The sequence below is a fragment of the Antennarius striatus genome, chromosome 5 (assembly GCF_040054535.1).
Source record: "Antennarius striatus isolate MH-2024 chromosome 5, ASM4005453v1, whole genome shotgun sequence".
Classification (NCBI taxonomy): Eukaryota; Metazoa; Chordata; class Actinopteri; order Lophiiformes; family Antennariidae; genus Antennarius; species Antennarius striatus.
In genome coordinates, this window is record NC_090780.1 from 24,030,154 (window position 1) to 24,050,560 (window position 20,407).

Here is a 20,407-nt window from a genome sequence, read left to right on the forward strand (position 1 = left end):
CACCGGCACGTACAGACGCTAATCCGGAAGACGAAACAACTCCCCGATACGTACTTCCGGATTGGTTTGAAAACCGTCTTCCGGTGGGAAAGTCAAAAGCACGAAAGTCGTAATTTTACGGAAAATAAAATTAATAAAGTAGAAAAAAATTCGACACAAACAATTGAACTATTTATTGTATAAGAAAAAAAATATAGTTGTAATTTCACTGACGATACTGGTATTTATTTATTTCGGCTTATATTTTTAATGTTTCTTGATTCACATCGTTCACGTGACTGTTGTTTATTTACGTGCTGACGTAATCGGTACTTCAAGCGTACGTTTTTCTGTCCTTCAACATTTAGTGTCTGATTTTATTGGTTAAGTAGTTTTTAAAGAAAGCGTCGGACGTGAACTATCTTGGTAACATAGACTCTTGGTTTTCAAGGTTTTCTTCCTGATTGGTAGCGGGATCATTTCTTTTAGCCAATCAGAAAGGGCTGGATTCATGAAAGTTTCCTTTTATGAACATCCAAGATATTTTGGACATTTTGTCAAATTTGAAAAGAACACCATGAAAGTAGGTGGGGGGGGGGGGTGATAGAAGACAGCAAATAAAACAAATTTAAATTTAGCTTTAATTCTTATTTTTTATTTTATTTTTTGTCCTGATATCTTGAGGTTTGGCTTTGGCTTCGGTAAATTACGGCATACTGTAGTGTTAAAATATGTTACTGTGGTAACAAAATATACACACATGTCATTATCTGACCGATCAGTCTGGGAGTAAACGACAAATCTACTGAGTGAATAAAATGACGTTTACGTGGGTATGACGTCATGTCCCAATAGTACCGCTAGAGGGCAGCATACGACCAGAAATCAAACGAGTAAACAAACTGGCCTGAAGGAAGTCTTTTTTTAATCACTTATTTTGTCGTCATAGTGAAATAAAGAAATAGACTAATATACAGCTACAAAAACAGAATATTCCTACTTTTCTGTATAAATTAGGATCAATGTGGTTTTCTCATTCTATGTGTGTGTATTACATGTGCTTTGTTTGTTAGGATTTGTGCTTTGTGTTTTGATTTCCTGTTTTGGTAATTTCCAAGTAATTTCTTTTGAAAAATCTGCAAAATAGTTAAAGTTTTGCTGACTAATGCTATTATCTGGTTAAATTATGCACTACACTGGCTGCAACAGTTTGAAGTGCAAATTTTAATGATCAGAAAATTATCACCATTTTGGAGGTGCTGGGCCTAAATACCAATAACATGAAAAAAACTGTCTTAAAAGTTGACAACAACTACATTTTCAAGGCTTTGTTTGTGCAATTTGCTATTATAACTCCCAGAATATTTTCACAAGCGGAATCTACTGGATCTTGAAGATGAAGGTCATCACATCAGTGGACATTCCTGTGAGTCTGTTTTATAAAGATACAAAACAACATTCAGAGTTTTCAGTTTTTAATTTTAATTTCAATAATAATCCAACATGTGTCATACTCAATCTTTTATCCAGAAAAGTTTGGGAATGCATAACACTTTTTTTTTTTAGAATATTTACATAGATATTCACAATAATTAGATCCAACAACTACCCTGTAGATTATATATCGTGCACAATAAGTAACAAAATAGATAACAAACAATATTTAGTCACTGTAAATTATACAAAAACAAATTATATTTAATATTGTATTCTTGGAATTAAATTTAAAATTGATGCAGTATCTAGATGTGCAATTAATTTATTTCTATATGCATCTGTGTTTAAATTCTCCTGCAGCTTTTAGTAAAATCATTTGAACCGATACCTACAATCGTTATGAAAAGCGATGACCTTTTTGTGTAGTTAAGCCTGAATATAGATGCATATGACAAGAATAGAAAAGGTCACCAATAACTGACCGATGGGTAAACCAATGTCTTTAGCTGCACACGAATCAATATGATTGATCCGTGTGTTCTCAAATATCGAGCGAAATCCGAAAGTGCTGTGCTCTTTGGGCGAGTTCTTTTGCAAACTCCTGAGCCTCGGAAAGAGCTTGCTGGTCGGGGAAGTGCAGCGCCGCCTTCTTGGTGGCCACAGCCAGCTGCTTGAGGAGGGCGCACAGATGGTTGCTCTTACACAGGAGGCTCTGGCTGGATCCTCCACGCTGGGCCTCCCGGCAAAGGGTGTCCACCAGTCTCTGACCCACCATGATCACCAGCTTACTTTGAGAGATGAATTTTTCTGGAGGCTGCTCGTCTTGAAGGCTGCCCACGAAACCTCCAATGGCCTTCTGGAGAGCCCCGAAGTAAAGTCGGCAATGCTCCGTTAAAGAGGCGGGTCGATCTTCTGTGCCACTTCCAGATTCAGAGGTGCGGCGCTTATTATCAACCTGAGCAGAAATAGGATGAGATAAACAAGGTGAAGACTGTCATATTTTACTACTGAATGATTCCTGCCCAATTCTGGCTGCAGAGAATCCTTTGAATCCTGGTTAGTTACACTAAAGACAAATAAGAACCAAAGGTATCTTTTGTAGCGAGCAAGACCGGATCTCATGAACAGAAGATGCTCACCTGTGTCACCTGTGCCTTGTTCACAACTGGCGTGACATTTTCTTTAGTTTCCTTCCGCACTTCCTGCTGCTGCTTCTCAAAATCATTCTTCGTCTGAGGAAAAGTCATTATTAAAAATAGAACATTATTAAATACCCTTTGGATTTCCTGCAGTTACAGGTAAATCATAACAACGTTCATTATTCATCAGAGAAGATCAGCAGCTTTCACCTGTAGCTCCACATAGTCGTTGTCATCCTCCACCGAGTCCCTTCCTTGTTCGCCTCCATCAGAACTTCTCTTTGTCTCTGGCCGACCTGAAGCGTTGACAGGGATTGGATCTCTTTGAGGGGTTTTGAACAGAAGCTTCCCATTGGCATTGACGATAGACACCAGGCGCTTGACGTCCTCTGGAACAGTGCGAGCCACCATCACAAAGCGCTCCAGCTGGTCGGGTGTCTGGGTTTGCCCTGGGTCTTGACAGAGTGTGTTGAGGGGCCATCCCGACATGTTCAGAGCACTGACTGTTTGTTGTAGGATCACACCCGAGTCTTCAACAATGGAAAGTTGCTTATAGAGCCTCGTCTGAAGGTTGGCATCAGTCAAACGGCGGGCGTTGCCTTTAATGTCAAGGGCAAAGTTCAGGAAGGACGTCAGAGAAAAAGCAATACTCTCTGCCGCCTCTTGTATCTCCTTCAGGTGTTTCTCCAGATGTTCTTTGCACCTCCAGTTACTGCTGACGAATTCCATCAGGCAGGGCACAGCCTTGCAAATCAACTCCTGCAGGTCCAGAAGTCTGCGGCAGGCCTCCTCCTGGCTGAGAGTCACTTCCCTGAGTGGTTCGGGAGAGGAGGAGCTCAGGGCCAGGGAGTCGCAGGAACTGGTGGAGGAGCTGGAGGACGTGCTGATTCTTTGGCTGTCTGCTGCAGAGAGACGTAAGGTCCTACCTTGCTCGTTGTCCTCCTGCGCCGGCGACTCCCCGTTCCCTGGAAGTTCACGGAAAGACGTACAAGCCAAGAACTTTCTCATCCGCTGAAGATGCAATCTCTTGAGTTCACGAGAATTGCTCGAGTCGCCCCTGCATTCTAGGGGGATGTGATCACTGGGGGGATCGCTGACAACTCGGGTGCAGGACTCCTCCTGGGGCGGGACCGCATAGATTAACTCCTCTGTGGTCTTCTGAGTTGGGGGCTTGTCATAAATCGGGATCCTTGGCAGCAATTTGGGTGGACTTGAGATGTCAAGAGAACTGGGTTTGGGTATGTCGTAAAGAGTCGGACTTCCTCTTTGAACGGGCCAAGCATGCCCAGGCAGAGTGTCATAAAGTTGCCTGCAGATGACTTTGGAGGGCATGGTGTCACAAGAGCCTTGTGGTGGACTTTGTTTCTCTGGACTCACCGGAACATCGTAAATCCACTCGGGCTTGCGCAGGTTGGGAAGGGTGCTGTATCCACCAATCACTTTCTGATGGACATCTGTGGCCGAGGGAACAGGGATGTCGTAGTTGGGATCCTGAGTCAAAGGTGGAGGAACTGTGTACACCTGCTCATGAGAAGAACCTCGTCAATATTACAGCTATGTCTACAGAAAAGACAGATTACGCAAGTCCTATTATATGCTTCAAAATATCTTCTCGCTGAATTTGAATACCCGACCCGGTATCTTCTGGAACTTCATCAGAACCTCACATCTCTTGAACTACATTCTTATCCTCAGAGCCAACTTTTAGCAGAGATGAAAAACATGTTGGAAAAGTGAAAGATTGCATTTTTAAGTCATGATGACCTGACAGATTCCTTGCATCATGAATCTGTCCAAATGTTTGAAACTTACATAAGAGTCTCCTGGACTTCCACATCCCAACGTCTCTGAAGAGTCAAATTGTTTCTCCAGCTCCGAAATTGGCAGCAATGAGTGTTTTCGTGAGATGTGCCTTGGAGTTGTTGATGCCTGCAAATAGAGCATCTCGAGTTGAAGTAAAGACATCAGACATTCTTACGTAAGTGTCGGCCGATCTCGACTATTGATGCATTTTGTTGCGCATATTTGCGTGAACCCACAGTGAAAAGAGAAGCTCTTCTCGCTTGGCTCGGGATGTCGTACACCTCCCTTTTTGGACTGGATCCCATGCCGAAGAATGAAGGCTGCAGACAGGACAAACAGGCTGTAATATTGGACTTGATTGGCAATGCTAAGATCAAAAGCTGCATTGACCTTTACATCAATGCGTTTATGGGGACAGTATTTGGTCTGAAACCCGCTGAGAGGACCAGAGAACCCCATTATGTAAGCACTCGGCCAATTAACACAGCTCCGTAACAGAAACCATGCTGCTCAATGAATATTAGGCAGCTACTGCTGAAGGGAACGGCGACCCCCCCTGGGAGCTGGAGAGGAAATGATGAACATGTGGGTACATTTCTCCCCACCGTCTGCTGCACCGGCACCCATACAGCAGAAGTCTGGGGTCCCTGGCGGCATGGGCTGCTGTTTGCAGTTAAAGTTGTCTGATGTCTGAGTCTGTTTGTCTTTTACAGGCCCATAAAGACCCTGGTGCTGCATGCCTGTCCTCACCCAGAGGCCCCCGGGTCCCCATCTGTAAGCTCTTTTGTCAGCAGGGGTCTCACAGCATTGCATTTCTGCAAGTCTCTAATCACAAGAGTGAACACTTCCCTAGGAAAAGGACTAACTTTGACCTCACACCAATGCTAAGACTAAGATCTACTGAATGTGTTAGCCTGCAAGTTTACTTTTCTTGCAATAAATTCAATCATAAATCTGTTTTATCCCATATTTACCTCCGATCCGTCTGTGCCGTGCTTAACTGCTGATTGGACTGGACTTCTTGAAGCCGATAATGGCGTCAGAGGGACCTTGTAGATCACGTTCATGCGTTCATACGCCTGGTTGCTGGAAGGTCGGGGGACGCTGGGGATCTGGTAGATGTTTTGCACATTGTCATCTGTTTTAGCATCAATCGACCTGTTTTTTTCTGCGGCGTGGCCCAGGGAGCCCGTAGCGCTTCCAGTTTGCGGTAAAAGCTGCAGTCTGTTTGCCGGGGCCAGGCCATGGCGTCCGTAGAGGGAACACATCCACCACCCGCTGGTGCCCGCCACGTTCTGGTCCATCACCGTGACGATGTCCCCTTTCCTGAAGGCCAGCTCGTCGACACACTCTGCGGTGTTGTCGTACAAAGCCTTCGCAAGTTTGTTCTAGAAGACAGAACAGAGAAAATGCAATTAACACTTAGGGGGGAGGACTTTCTGCACATTTCTGGAAGTTGTTGAATCTGATTTTGACATATACCATCGATGGGTGTTGCATGTTGTACATTTGTTTTGGTTCTTTTTGAAGATGACAACATTTCCTCTTGCAAAACATTCCCAGACATCGCACGTCATTAAATTTCGGAAGTTATTTTATGATTACTAAACGCAACTATTTGGGAAACAAAGACTCATTCAGTTTTTGCAATTTCTTTTTAAATTCCAACAAAAAAAATAATGTCACGTCTTTTGTCCTGAATGACTGTTAATCCATGTATTGATCTTTGCTCTATATTTTCACTTCCTGTTTGTTCATCTCACAGGGAAGTAAATGGAAGATTTTCTTCAACGTTTCCTCAAAGCTTCCTCTTGCTGACTTGTGAGAGTCCTGTCTCACCATCATCTAAAAATACATCAGATTTTGCAAATGAAGCCTCGTTTTCTTTCTACATTTTGTTGATGCTAACTCGAATTGAGCAGCAGAGTAATGATCACTGATCAGTTTGATTCCCTGTCATTTGCGTGTTGCCGTGAGACAATGTTGTGTATCTCCTCTTCGGGCCATTGGGATTTTTGTGTGACCACATCTTCTGGAAACATTGTTTTTTCCCCTTTCGGATGCTGATGCTGGAAAAAAAAGACTTTTTGTTTTGATTCCACATTTTTGTATATACTGCACTTTGCCTTTGTAGGCAGCTCATAATCTGAACATGCTCTCGGACAGAAATGGCAAATTCAGGCGGCTCGGGTTGCACAAAACCACCAAAGTCGTAAGAAGAGCGCTGCAAATAATGAAATCATTGCAACGAAAACCACAACTGTGAGGCAGAGCTGGAGGCCTTGTGAAGTCACGCTTGTGGTTTGAGTCACACGGACACACAATTCACACATCACAAAGTGTCATTCTGTGTAATTCACAAGAAACACAATTCTGACTTATGACTTAAGGGTCTAAAGTTTATCTCTTTAATTGGATGCATGAAATTCTGGTTGAATTTGTATTAATTAGTAGTTTCTAGCAGGTCCCACCTCTGCATGGAAATACTCGACTATTTCTGTTACCTTAGTGCAGATCTGGGCAAACTGCGGCCCGCGGCCACATCCGGCCCTTTGTACACCCTTGCCCGGCCTGCGTGAGGCCAATCATAAATTACATACAGTACACAGAAATTACACAGATTAAACACCACAATTTGAAATATCTCAAATAGCTTCAAATAGCTTAATAGAAATATTTACAGAGGGTTTTATTCTTCTGATTATCAGGACCAGCTACTCAAAATATTTAAGTTAGTTTAATTTAGTTTGATTTAGTTTTAAGATGGAAGGAAGTTGAGCAGAATTAAGTTCAAGTTACTTTTGGTGTGGCCCTCTGACACTATTCAGGTTTCTGATGTAGCCCCTTGTAAAAAGTAATTGTTAGTGAGTAACTAGTTAGTGAGTAACTAGTTAGTGAGACACACGAGGAATAAAGTTACAGATGGGCCTGGGCAAAATAAACACTCCCTTGCACACCACCCCCCTCAGCTGATAAGTCTGTGTGTGTGTGTGTGTGTGTAGAGGGGTGTTGAGTGGGGGTCAAAGGGGGGGTCTGCTGGCTCTGCTTTCTATCTGAGGATGAATCCTCTGCAACAAAGAGCCCATTCACGCTGAAAGCCCAACGCGCTCAGCACCTGTTGAGATGCAGGCCTGTGGCTGCAGCACACACACACACACACACACACACACACACACACACACACACACACACACACACACACACACACACACACACACACACACACACACACACACACACACACACACAGACACACACACACACACACACACACACACACACACACACACACCTAATCCTCTGGGTCATGCTACACACATACAAGTGGAAACTTCATTTTGTTCCTTGCGTTCTACTTTTTGTCTCTTAAGCCAACAAAGTTTCACTTCCTGTCGCTGCGACAAGACGCCATTCAACCCACAGCTCGTCACGTGACCAGGCGATTGGTTACAAACCGAACACACGCCCACCGTCTCCCAACCACAACACAAACCCTCGGACTACAATGTGGGTCGCTGCTTCGTGCTGCGTTCACTGACATCTCCCAGCGTTGGTGCGCGGGTCGACCGCTGGTCCGGCGGCGTTCAGCTGTGGATCTTTGGGATTCCTGCACACGCCTGCTCGCGTGGATCAGGCCCTCTGACAGCTGGCCCCCCAGCACACGCCTACCACACAGCTGTCCCCATCCCCTCCTTCGCCCGTTCCGCCCCGTCCCCCCTGCCCCATCCTGTTTGCAAATTAACATCGACCCGTCAGGCCCAACTTAAGAAGCCTCCAACCAACTGGCAACTCCATAATTGGATACAACCAAGGTTGGTTCTAGGCCCATGCCGGCATCAGGATGGGAACCCATTGGTCCCCGTTCTGTTCCAGTCCAGACTTGGATTAGGGATTAGATTAGATGGACAACCTACTGATGGGAAATGCTAATTCTCAGATGCTGAAGTTGGCTTTGTTGAAGATAAATTTATTCTTTCATCCATTTTCCATCCAGCATCTTCGTCTTTCGTGGGTCACGGGGGTTGCTGGAGCCCATCCCAGCTAATTGTTACTTTCCACTTCCTGTTACTTCATGAAAACAAGTTGTTATTCGTAGAATTCAGGTGCTAGCGTTCACGCACACGCTACGTGACTCATCGGGTGACGTGCACCAATCAGATGTTTCCCAACTGCAGAGGGAGAAGTACCAGTTTTCTCAGAGTGACTCCGTGGGGGTAATGTCGAATTCTTTTCCCACATCATCAGAGACGCACCGCTGAGTCAATATCCAATCCCACAAAGCCACTGGAACAGGAAGCGACCCAGGAAGTGGTTCCTAGTGTGGGAACGACCGCCGACCCTAGCTGCCTCTGGAGAGCCCTGGCATGACCCCCCCAGGGGTCAGGTCAGGGCCTCATCCATTATGCATGCTGGGCCCCGGCACAACGCTGTCGGCGGCGGTGAAGCAATCTGTCGCACATGAGGACAATTTAGCTAAAACCGCTCATTTTTCTAGAAAGAGCAGCCGTTCGATGGGGCGATAGTTGGGATAATGTCATTTTGTGATTCTGGACAGGAAGTCAGTCTGAAAGCACAACGTTTTAGACTTTCCCACAGTATCTTGGGGGGGGGGGGGTGCAGACGAGAAGGAGACGACTTCATGTTTTGTGTTCCAGTAAATTTTTTCTCTGAACGTCTGAAATTCATTCCTGGTTGATAAATTTCTTCATCATAGATAAGCTGCCTGGAAAAGTCACCTTTTGTCGACCCAAACCGATCCAAGAGGAGGCTGCTGGGAGGACTACGGGTTCTGTGGTAGTGACACGGAGTCGTTTAGCGCTGCAATGGTATTTCCTGTGTGGGAACTGGTGAGAACCGTGTCAAAACCTCACAGAGAAACACAGACCGGGGAAAACGTCCTCAAAATGTTTGGAAGCTATTCATAGCAGAAAACTACTGTAGATGGTAGGCGGAGGTAAATAGAGCACCGGTGCAGATATTTGACCGACAAACAACTGACTCAGCATCACTTTAACGCACTAAGACGCACCATCACCGCGGTTCTCCCTCCTCTAGAGGTCGGTTTCTGCATCCAGAGGTGTATGACAGGCGGAACCATGTGTGAGGCAGTCGATAATAAAGGGACCGCAGGCGGGGGGGGGCAGGAACTTATCTCATCCTCGCCTTCTAGTTTTATTTAGACACGCGTTTCCTCTGTCTCATCTCTTGCCTTTCGTCACAGCAGAAGTCGTTTTGATGCTCTCACTGTAGCTGGATGAGATTGTGTGAAGTCATTTTTAGACCACAATTAAGTTGTTTTGTGTGTCTTCATGCACAGAAACAAATTTTAAACTTTTTTTTTTTTTAATCACGACTGGTTCTGTATGCGATATTTTCAGGAGTGGTATATAACAACTCCCTATATTAGCTCCCTGTTACCTCCTTGTTAGCTTCCTTCACTCTAGCAGAAGCATTTTTGCACCAAACCCAATCTTGGTATCACATTCTTACCAATCGGGTTGGTTGAAAATTTTGTTCTTTACATTTGTAAAGAAGCCAAAACAACACTGACATCGTCTGACACGGTCACTTTGATTTAGCTAACTACCATCGCTGACAGTTAGCAACATTAGCATGTATTTGGAGTCTGGTTCCATCTGTTGAATGTAAAGGCTCTGTTCCCTTATATCTTCTTTTGGCTCCATTTCATCAGTAGCTAGCTGCTAGCATTGTGCGTTGTTGGCTGTTGCCGGGCAGCGACGGTGCAGCGGTGCTTTTATTCTGTTCAGTCGTAAAAATCGAGAATGCAGAAGCCAAGGAATGTTTGAGTGGCCGCATTCGAATTTACTTTATTGTCAAAGTAGAGAATATCGATCATAGTAGCTCTAATTTTTCGCAGTGAAAACACATTGCACATTCTTTTCCTAGTAATCGGTGTTCAAGGAAAAGTTCTAGCCACAATTCTGCGATAACCCTTGAGTATTACCGAACACCTTCACAGACATTCACCACTGAATATCTGTGAAGGTTCTTTCATACATCGTTGGGTTTATTTGTCAGCCCTTGTTGGCTCGTGACCTCAGCATTTTTAGCTGACGGGGTGACTGATGGGGTCGATTAATAACCCCGATAAGTTTACCATATGGACGGTGGTTGGATGACACGACGGACAGACGAATGAGGAGGACGAGCTGTCATTCCTCCTGCTGTGGAAGCCCTCCTGACATCCACTCAGATGACAAAAACAGACAGCAACACAACACAAGACGCTTCCCAAAAATAGCTCCCTGTGAACGAAAGAACACATAAATCCCGATACCAAACATCCGTACAGAACGGAAATGAGATAGTTGACACTAGTTAGTCATCAACGCAACCAGCCCCCGGTTTTATTTTAAGATTTGTGAATAAGATGAGCTCAGAAGATGCTCCACGTAAGGAAAATGATGCATTTTTTACCGCGACTGTGAGAAACAGATCTGACCTGGGAAGATTATGCTTCTCTTTTGCATTAATCATGTCGAGGCTTTTTAAATATTTTCCACCCACAGGCCCCTGAAACCAAACAATATCCCGGCTGGTGGGCCCCAATCCGAGAGATAAACTCACAGAAGTGTATTTAGGGTTGCAGTTGTTTTAGTCGTTTATTCATCGCTGTAGAAGAAGAGTCGGACCTTCAACGATTTTAATGCACGAAACCGGATCTTTCCTCTACCTGACTACACCACAGTCTCACTCAGATACCCTGGGTTAGGGGGTGGGGGGTACTTCAACGACCTAAACAAACCAACTGTCCATATATAATTTTTCTTACCCCCATCCAGGGTCAGGTCGTGGGGGCAACAGGCCAAGTACGGCATTCAAGACCTCCCCCTTCCCAGCAATACCGTCCAGCTCATCCTGGGAGATCCAGGATAGGATGAGGCATTCAATGAGTCCAGTGATTGCCCAACCAGTTGGACTAACCCGGAAACCGTGGTGGCATCTTTTAAAGATGCCCAAACACAAAGTAGAAGCAACGCTACTGATGGGGCCCCAACGAGTCACCACCATAACCAAGTATAGACAGGTTAGGGTTCCCTTGGGATGATTGCACCAGGTTGGGTTTTCCACGGCTAGATGGTTTCCAACACACAGTCCCAGTTCAGTTCCACTCAACTCTACTTGATGGTACCAACATTTTGGGTTTCAGCTCCACCAAACCACGCCAACATCAACTGAGAAGTTGCAGATAGTGCTTTTGTTAGTTGATGACAGCAGGATTGACCGGCCAACACCTGAAAGGGTATCTTTGGGGTCAGCCAAGAGGAAGGACTTGGGAGTTCTGGGGATAAGTCTTTAACAAACTAGCTGCAAATGCGTTCATTGATTACCGATTAAACTTTCACCAACTTCAAGTAACCAAACTTCAAATTCAACACCAGTCTTTCCAACATCCAGAAAGAGGAGTGACGGACCAGTTTGATCTTAAACGGGCAAGTTGGACGGAGATCCAAAGCTCGTATCTCCACAGTAAGACCAAGTTTATAAGATCAGAAGCGAGAGTTTAAGTTCTGTACATTCATAAATCAACTTTTGAAGATGCGACATTTCAGGAACATCTCCCAAACATCTCAGTTGTTTCTGACCAGCTGCCCGATCAAGACTTCTAAAGACGCCAGCGTTAATGAGGTCGTAAAGTTTCACCCTCAGATCTGTGGCAGGATCGACCCTCTCGGGTTTCTCCCCACTGTGGACCAGGTCAGGGGGGGACAGAGTGTAGAAATAGGAGGTAGCTGACAGCAGGAGTTGAAGTGAAATCCAAGCAGGTGGTCCAGAGGGACATTCCTCTGGACAACAGAAGCTACACAACTGGGATTGGAAGTCAAACACCAAGACCTTGGAGATCCAGTTCGAGGCTCCAGCGTCAGAACTCACCATGTTTGCTCTGCAGTGTTCAGCGTCCAGTGGGTCAGCGTTCAGAGAACCATCTCAAGCCTGGGGAGGGAACTCTGGGGGGTTTTTAGTCCTCCTGGTTGTCTCACAAGCATATTGTCTGAGCTGTCAGTGGAAGCCAGACTCTTTTACACCCTGGGCGGGGCAATTTAGTCCAGCATCGGCGACCAAGCTGCTTTCCTGCAACCCCATTGGTTGGAGAGACACCCCCCCCTTTTTTTTTTTGCTACAGCGACCCCTCCCACCCCACTTTTTTTTTTTCATGCCACTCTGCTCTCCTTCCCTTCCATCTTTCAAAGCAGAAGTGCATCATTCGTCACTTTATTTTTCCAACCAGGGGAATTTTCTTTTTTTATTATTTCACTTCACTTCCTATTATAAATGTAATAAAATTGCCCCCCAACCCCAGACGTGACGGATCCACAGGTCTGGTTTGGGAATGGGGGGGTTTAACTGAAGCAAAATACTTGTGGCTCTACTTGTTGTCGCCTGGACAACAAACACAGCAGCGTCTGAGAGTCGGATGGGGGGCTGGGGAAAGGCGAGGAGTGATGGGACAGGGTGACCTTTCGTTCGGGGAGGGGGGGTGCAGAGAAGAAAAATCAGGAGTTTCTGCTGAGTTTTTTTCTTTTGTTCACAACACACAAAACACATTCTGCCGTGCTTCTAACAGAATTTGGCCCCCAGACAAAAACAAACTCACCCCCCCCCCCCCAGCACCGTGTGTCGTGGAATATCACCCACCATTTGTCCTCCCTGCAGGTTGTTTTGCAGCAACAACTGCGAGCTTAAAATACCCACAGGATATTGCGATAGCCGCGCTCATGACTTTTTGAGAAGCTCGTTCTCACAGAAACTCAGAGAATCTGTTTCCTGTTAATCGTTTTAATTAAAAAAATCTGAATTACAACAAATGACAAAGTACAAAAGTGGAAAATAAAGACGACAAGCTGCCTCTAGTGTCGCCCGACGAAAGTCGAGAGATGTGAGGAGTTAAGATTCTGAAGCAGACGACGTCTGGAGAAACAGCGCCCCCTAACTTTCAACACCATTCATTACAAATTCTTTTCTACAGAGACGCCGGCGTCCGTCCGGTTTCAGTCCGTGGTGGTGCGGCGGTACCAGAAGCGCGCCCTGAAGTCGTCGCTGCAGGTCATGAAGCCCGGGTTGGTGGGCGAGTGGACGATGCAGCGCACGATGTTGTTGTGTCCCAGCGACAGCAGGTTCTTCCTCTCCGCCGTGCGCGAGTCCCAGCAGCAGAGGCTGATGGTGCGCTCGTCCGGCAGCAGCACGTAGTCCTCCGTGTGGTTGAACACGCCCTGCGTGCGATGCATCTGACGGCCGCTTAGCCCCGCCCCTGCAACACGGACACGGATAGGTTTTTTTAAAACGGTTCCAAACCAAATCGGACCTGGAATTTCTAGATCTGATGAGCACAGGTGGCCAAATAATTTTTTTAGATAAATTTGCAGCATAGAATCACGCACACACTCCTCACCCGTGTACTTGACCAGCGTCCGGCCGGTGGAGATCTCCCACAGTTTGACCACCGAGTCTTTCCCACTGGACAGGATGTACTTGGAGTTCTTGGAGAAGATGGCGGAGCAGACCTCGGCGCCGTCGTGCGCCTTGTCGAAGGAGGCGACGCAGCGGTTGGAGATGCCGTCCCACAGCTTGATGCTGCCGTCTTTGCTGCAGGAGACGTAGCTGTTGGCGCTGGGGTTGTAGCTCACGCCGCTGATGGTGTCCGTGTGCTGGTCTAGAGGGTTGCAGGACACGAAGCACTGGAAGGTGTTGACGTCGTACAGGCGGAGGGTGGGGTGTTGGGTCCCCACCAACAGGAAGTCCCCGGAAGGGTGGAAGGAGATGGAACGAAGCATTTCAGCTTCCTGTGAGGAAACGGATGAAAAAAAGTACAGAATTTTAAAAAGTTCAGGTGTTTTCTGAACGCTTAATTTCTAAAACTCACCTGTATGTATTTAAAGGCTCGTTTTGCAGACGGCTTTGAGTAGTCAAACAGCTTCAGGGTGTAATCCCTGGAGCCTGACGCCAGGATCTGTTCAGTCGGGTGGAAGGCGAGGCAGGTGACTTCATCCACGTGATCGTACAGCGTTCGGATCACCGGGTGGTTCTCCATGTTCTGCTGCGCCGTCTCGTTCATCATCACCTGACAAACACGAGGAAGATGAAATACACCGTCGGACCGGTGGGGGTCAACGCTACGCCTCACGTGGGCCTCACCTCGATGGGCATGGCGCTCTTGGCCAGCATGCGTTCCGTATCCAGGATCTTGATGGAGGCGTCGGCGGAGCCGGTGGCGATCAGCTGGCCGTCGCGGCTGTACGAGGCGACGCGGCACGGACCCTTGTGGGACGTGACGTAGCAGGTCTCGTACTCCGACGCCTCGGGAGACATGGTCTGGACATCGGCGTCGAACTCCAGGTCGATGCCCACACCGGGCGCCACCGTATCGGAGCGGCCGATGGCGTACTGAACGGCGCTGTCGTCGTTCTCCATCCCTGGAAACGGTTGGACACAGAACAGCTAAGGCTCGAACTTAATTTTGTATTGTTTGCTTCACTTTTAACAAACTCATTTTTGACACAAACATAAACACAGGGTGTTGGGTGTTGGTGGTGGGGGGGGCTCCTACCGATCTTGGCCAGCTGCATCAGCTGCTCGGACGGAGACACCACGCTCTCCGGTTTGACCTCGTTCATGAGGCTGTTGGCGATGCCGGTGTATCCGTCATAGAGCAGCTGGCTGATGATGAGCCTGTACAGGTGCTGCCGGTCCTTCAGGGTGGGTTTGGGGCGGTACATGACGGCTGGGGTCGCCCAGGAGCAGGCCTTCAACACCGGACAACTTCAGTGACTGCAACACGAGACCCGGCGTCAACAAATACGTTCAAGACTACGTTAGCAGAGAGGGTTTAATTAAAATTCGTCATTTATTACGTTAAATATTTTGGTTTAAACCAATTTTATTCCTCATATTTAACATAACTTCCGTAAACACCGTTAGCTTGAGCTGTAGCATCTTTATTCTGGGCTAAAATGAATGGAGCTTGTGATTAGCTGTCAGGCTAATACCGTTAGCTTTGCTCCGTTTAAGAGCGAAACGGCATTAAGGGTGTAAACCGGAGTGACGTCACATCCGCACTGCACAATAATAATATTTAAAGACATGAGACGATTGTTGTTAATAGATATTATGCAAAAAAAATAAAAATATCCAACCCTCTTCAAAGTTTCAATGGCGCTTCTCTATGCAGACGCACGTCCGCCTGGCTCATTTGCGTCTTACGTCACAGCTTTTCTTCTTCGTGGTTTAATTTAATGATCTACTTAAAACCGGGAGGAGCTTTACTGCCACCAGCTGTCAAATTTTGTTACTGCAGCAAATTAAGGGAGCAAATCCCGCTGATTATAAAGATTTAAATGATTTGTGATTCTTATTTTCTTTCTTATTTGGACTATTATTTGCTTATGAATCCATAAGAGCCTTAATAACTGGTTTTCATTTTTAAATCCATAGCTGTCACTAGATGGATTATATTAAGCTCTCTCTTAAAGCTAAACACCACAAGTCTGAGTCATTAGACTTTTTTTCAATCTCTTGAACCCACACAAAACAATTGCAATTACCTCACAATGACATCATTTTAGTTGTCTATGACTGGAATTTATGATTCATTCACCTCAGTGAACCGGTGTCGTGCTCGGAGTGTCCCCCATTTTTTGCCCATAAATCACAACAAGGTGAAATCTGAAGGCAGGTGTCGCTCAGGAGCCTTGCTGCCCCCTACAGGTCATTTTGAGTGTGGCGAGGAACTGAAGAACATTTTTTCCCTGACGCATGATGTTCGGTGATGAGTATTGATTCCAGTGAATGATCCGTAAGTCCAGTTTCTCAGGGACAGAACTGATCCATTTTAGCGTGATTCACAGCTTCTGACCCCACTATGATCCACGTTTCAGGGCAGAATGACCCAGACTTGATGACACCCACAAGATAGCAACATGTCCTGGACCTGTCATTTATACTGAGAATGTCACATTTTGATGGAGCTGTGACTCAGTTTGAGGTGGAAAACAAATGAGCGAGGGAGAGAAAAGTAGAATCTCACAACGTGGCTCTGAAGAGAGACAAAAGTGAACAAACCAACATTCATTCTTTCTTAGACACCAACATGCCTCAAGGCGAGTTCCTGCACAGAAGACATCTGATTTAAGTTCCTCCATCCATCTTAATGCCCACAAAATCCCCAACAGCTCGGCTTTGAAGACCAACACTGCAGAAGTTTTATTCACATTGCGGGTCTTCAGTGGTTTATTGTACATCTGTGTGCGATCTGCATAGTTTTCATGATTATGATCAACCCCCTCCAGGATCCTCTTCATTCTCTGATTTGGTCGGACATGGATTATGTTCTTTCTGGGGGCCCGTCCGGAAATTGCTCACACCGACCTCTTGAGGTCTCTAACCCCTGAAGGTTGCCTCCACTTCCTTAAGATGCCCAACAATCTTTATCCTTCACAAACAGTTCAGAGACATTTACTTGTTTTTATTTTTGTTTTTCACCATCTCATCGAAAAAGAACATGAACGCATTTAAATTATATGAATTAGCTCCTGTTCCAAATCCTTCAGAAAAGTAGGAGCTCATGAGGATCTAATCTGTGATCGACGTCCAACTTGATTTTTTATTATCTTCTGTTTGAAAACGTTCTGCAAACTGTTTACTACTACGATGGGCTTTATGTTCTGTATTGCCCTTTCCCACCAGGTCGAAGCTCTGACCCGGATCAAGACGGCTTGTCCATCCAACACTTACTGAAATCACGTGACATTTAGCAGGAGGACAAGAGCTGGAACTGGGGTGAAGACTCTGTTGAGTGAATATAGATCTGCTTGATGGACTCGTGAAACAGAATGAGGCCCCGTCAGGATGAAAACGAGTCCTTTCAGGCACCGGAGAACGGTTTGGAAGCCGTTTGCTCCATGGAGATGGAACATTGTTGTGCTACAACGTAGATCCAGATGTTTCAAACTTAAATCTAAAAAAAAAAAAAGTACCATTCGTGTTTCAACAAATTTTTGCATATAATTTTTCTAATCATTTGATTTTATTTTGACTTGTTGTTGAAGATTCTCAGTCCAGCAGGTGGCGCAGTTCTGCACTGGTTCTTACAGTGCAGCAGAGGAACAGTTCAATCTGCTCCATGTGGGTTGTGTTTGCTTCATCTGTTCCTCATTAAAACACTCAATGCCACCCTTAGAAAAACACGTTTCTGAACGCTGTTGGCTCCAGCCAGAAGTAAGTTGATTCAGTGGAGAGATTTGCCCGCTTGGCATTCAGGTTTTGGTTGTACTGTTTGCATCCTATATAGCTGTAATCTAACATACATGTTACCTTATATATTAAAGACAACACAACAACAATGACTTTTGAAAAATTTATTATTCAGAGTTCAAGCACTAATCAGACATTTGGGACATTTTTGCTGTTGAAGGTTCGTCCAGTCCTTCAGTTCCAGATCCAGCTTCCTTATACCACTTCTTTTTCTTTCGTGTAAGTTCTTGCTTTGTTGACGAACAAGACGGGCAACCATTTTCAGCTTTGTGGCCTCACGGAAAGACGGTAAATCTCATTTTGTTGTTTATCCAGATGGAAAACCGGAGTGCCCAGAGTAAACCACGCGTTTGGAGCCTGAATTTGGTGTTTGGTGACCTATTCAACTCAGTTGTATGTTTTTTGCGGATGGTGGAAGCTGGAGAACCCAGAGAGAACCGTGGCAGACGCAAGGAGAACATACAAACTCCACACAGAAAAGACTCAAACCCAGAGCCTTCTGGATGAGAGGTGACAGGGCTCCATTACCCCAATGCTCATCTCAAGGTCTGAATAAACGTTTTTCAGTTCGTCTACCCTCCGAAGGATGAAGTAAACCTTGCAAAGGTGCTCATTCCAGTCATGGCCAGATGTTTTTTCAAAATTGAAGCAAGAAGCCTTTGGGAGTCTTGGTTAGTACTCTTCAGTGCATTCAAGAGCGACTCATAACTTCCAAACTTCTTCTTCATTTTCTTCAGAATGTCCTTGTAGAGATGGTCGTACTGTTTCGGGGTGATTTTTCTCTTTTTTTCTTTGATTTCAGCCCACGAGATCTCAAATAGGTGCATCGCGATGCTCTCCTGGTTGGCTGGGAATTTGTTCACTTTGAGGCATAGTCTCCAAACGATCTGCTCACAGAGCATTTTCACGTAATCTTTGAATATCAGTTTATTTCTTGACTTCTCACAGTTTGGATCGGTCTCTGGGAGAGTATTCCAAATAACAGTCGCTGTCCGTAGACTGTAATTGCCAATCTGACTTACGCACCACCAGTTCTTCAGGACAATGAATTCCCACGCCCTTTCTGATAGGTTATCAGCTGACTCCCAGGGCAATTCTCCCAGCTTCCTTCTCACTGGTGTTTCAACAATGGTGATAATATCACTTCTTGTACCTTGACCAAATAAGTTTCTCAGGTCTTGTACAAGTTTGACATATTGACTATAAGTTTTCATTATCGTCTCAGACTCTATTTCAGGAACGCGCCAAGACTGAAGATTATTTTTGATTGTCTGGTTCAAAAATTTCACCGTCTTGCTGGTCATCAAGAGTGCTGCCATCCGATACGTCAACACTTTGACAAAACACTCCGAAAACAAATCTTCCAACTTCCTTTGAATGTCCATCAGAGGCAGTTTACTATTTCTATTTGGAACGGTTTCATTCAAGTGCTTGAAATTTTCCATGACGATCATGTCACTGACACGTAAAATCTCCTCAGACATTTCTGGTATAAATCTGTCCTTTGATGATTGTGAAAGTTCATTTACGAAGACCTGGAACATGCCATTCACCTCCTTACTGATTTCTTTGACTATGTTTTGACAGAGACTCTCGGTGAAATTGCGCTTGTCATCCCAATGAATTTTCAGAAATGTTCCTCTAATTGGATTTTTTAGCGTTTTACATTTCTTCTTGGTTAACAAGTCTTTCATCATTTCGGTTGCGTGACAAAGCATAATGTTGATGGTGCTCGGCGTGGTGAAGTAATCCATTTCTGAGGTGTATGATTCTCTTGGGAGGCTACAGTTGGCTAGCTCTGTGATCTCTAGGTTGATGTACTCTGCCAGTCGTGCACATGCGAAGCTTTTTGACGGGTTTTTAATGTCGAGAACTTTTGAGAAGCTCTTCAGTACTTTGTCACCCATTAGATTCTCAACCTGGTCCTTTGTGATCCTATTCACTCTGCCCTGAAAGCTCGTACTCAGGATCTTGGCGATCGTTGAGAGTATATCTAAAATCAGTTCCACCAACAAAATGTCAAAGGCCGCGTCAGTATTAGCGTATTTCACTTGCATCAACTGTTGTTGGGATATCTGTTTAAAGAATGTCGAGATGAGGGGGCAAAGAATGTCCTCTTCAATGAATGAAAACTGGTCTTTATGGACCGGTGGGCCGGGTTCTATTTCTTTCGCTTTGGCACTCGACTCCTCTTTTTTGGTTTCTGTCGTCTCTTCGTCTGCTGAGGTGAACTCTTCTTCTAGTCTCGGTGACTCTTCCACCACAATCTCCGGTTCCTGCTCCACCTGATCCAGCGAGACATCTGCTGACATAGTAGAGGAACCGAAGCGTGATGGTCGGCCATATTTATATTATCACATCAGAAGATCAAAGGGGCGGTTGTGGATGAAAGACATCAAAGTAAACATTAAGGTTATACTGTAATTGAAAACTTGAAAGTATTTGCGTACGTCAACAAAAAATATCTATTGATATACATTTGTATATACTTGCTGGGACCCGTGTAAATTACACTGCTTTTGATATACTCTCCTTTGATTTACTGTTGTGCTCTGGTCTACATTTTTTTGTTACGCTTGATCTGTGGTCATTTTTTTAAAGCGGAGACACCTACGTTCTTTCTATCTATCCATACTGAGAAATAACAGCATGGTTTGACAGATTTTCTTCATATAGAAATGAATCAGAATCTGAAGCATCTCCTTGAATATTAAATAAACAAAGGATTTATTCATCAGTTCTATCAGACGACAGCATTGATGGACACTGAACCTCAGAAA

General features: G+C 45.2%; 2 protein-coding genes across 2 annotated transcripts; both read right to left on the reverse strand.

Annotated features, from left to right (window-relative positions):
* Positions 1 to 1,441: 1,441 nt before the first annotated feature.
* On the reverse strand, positions 1,442 to 12,378 carry cass4 (Cas scaffold protein family member 4). The gene is made up of 7 exons (XM_068314971.1): positions 12,255 to 12,378; positions 5,333 to 5,746; positions 4,595 to 4,678; positions 4,368 to 4,484; positions 2,766 to 4,076; positions 2,556 to 2,648; positions 1,442 to 2,371 (listed from the first exon to the last, which is right to left on the reverse strand). The coding sequence occupies exons 1-7, from the start codon at positions 12,255 to 12,257 to the stop codon at positions 1,958 to 1,960; spliced, it is 2,436 nt and encodes an 811-aa protein (XP_068171072.1). The 5' UTR covers positions 12,258 to 12,378; the 3' UTR covers positions 1,442 to 1,957.
* A 772-nt stretch (positions 12,379 to 13,150) lies between these two features.
* Positions 13,151 to 15,572, reverse strand: cstf1 (cleavage stimulation factor, 3' pre-RNA, subunit 1). Its single transcript, XM_068315748.1, has 6 exons — positions 15,512 to 15,572; positions 14,926 to 15,146; positions 14,514 to 14,791; positions 14,242 to 14,439; positions 13,771 to 14,161; positions 13,151 to 13,629 (listed from the first exon to the last, which is right to left on the reverse strand). The coding sequence occupies exons 2-6, from the start codon at positions 15,092 to 15,094 to the stop codon at positions 13,370 to 13,372; spliced, it is 1,296 nt and encodes a 431-aa protein (XP_068171849.1). The 5' UTR covers positions 15,095 to 15,146; positions 15,512 to 15,572; the 3' UTR covers positions 13,151 to 13,369.
* Between the last annotated feature and the right edge of the window lie 4,835 nt (positions 15,573 to 20,407).

Coding starts and splice junctions, on each gene's coding strand:
- cass4 (XM_068314971.1), bottom strand. Junction 4,077..4,367: donor GAAGTCCAGGAGACTCTTAT/GTAAGTTTCAAA, acceptor TCTCATGAGCAG/GTGTACACAGTTCCTCCACC. Junction 2,372..2,555: donor ACAAGGCACAGGTGACACAG/GTGAGCATCTTC, acceptor ATTTCTGCTCAG/GTTGATAATAAGCGCCGCAC.
- cstf1 (XM_068315748.1), bottom strand. CDS start 15,094: ATGTACCGCCCCAAACCCACCCTGAAGGACCGGCAGCACCTGTACAGG. Junction 14,792..14,925: donor GATGCAGCTGGCCAAGATCG/GTAGGAGCCCCC, acceptor AACCGTTTCCAG/GGATGGAGAACGACGACAGC. Junction 14,440..14,513: donor AGAGCGCCATGCCCATCGAG/GTGAGGCCCACG, acceptor CGTGTTTGTCAG/GTGATGATGAACGAGACGGC.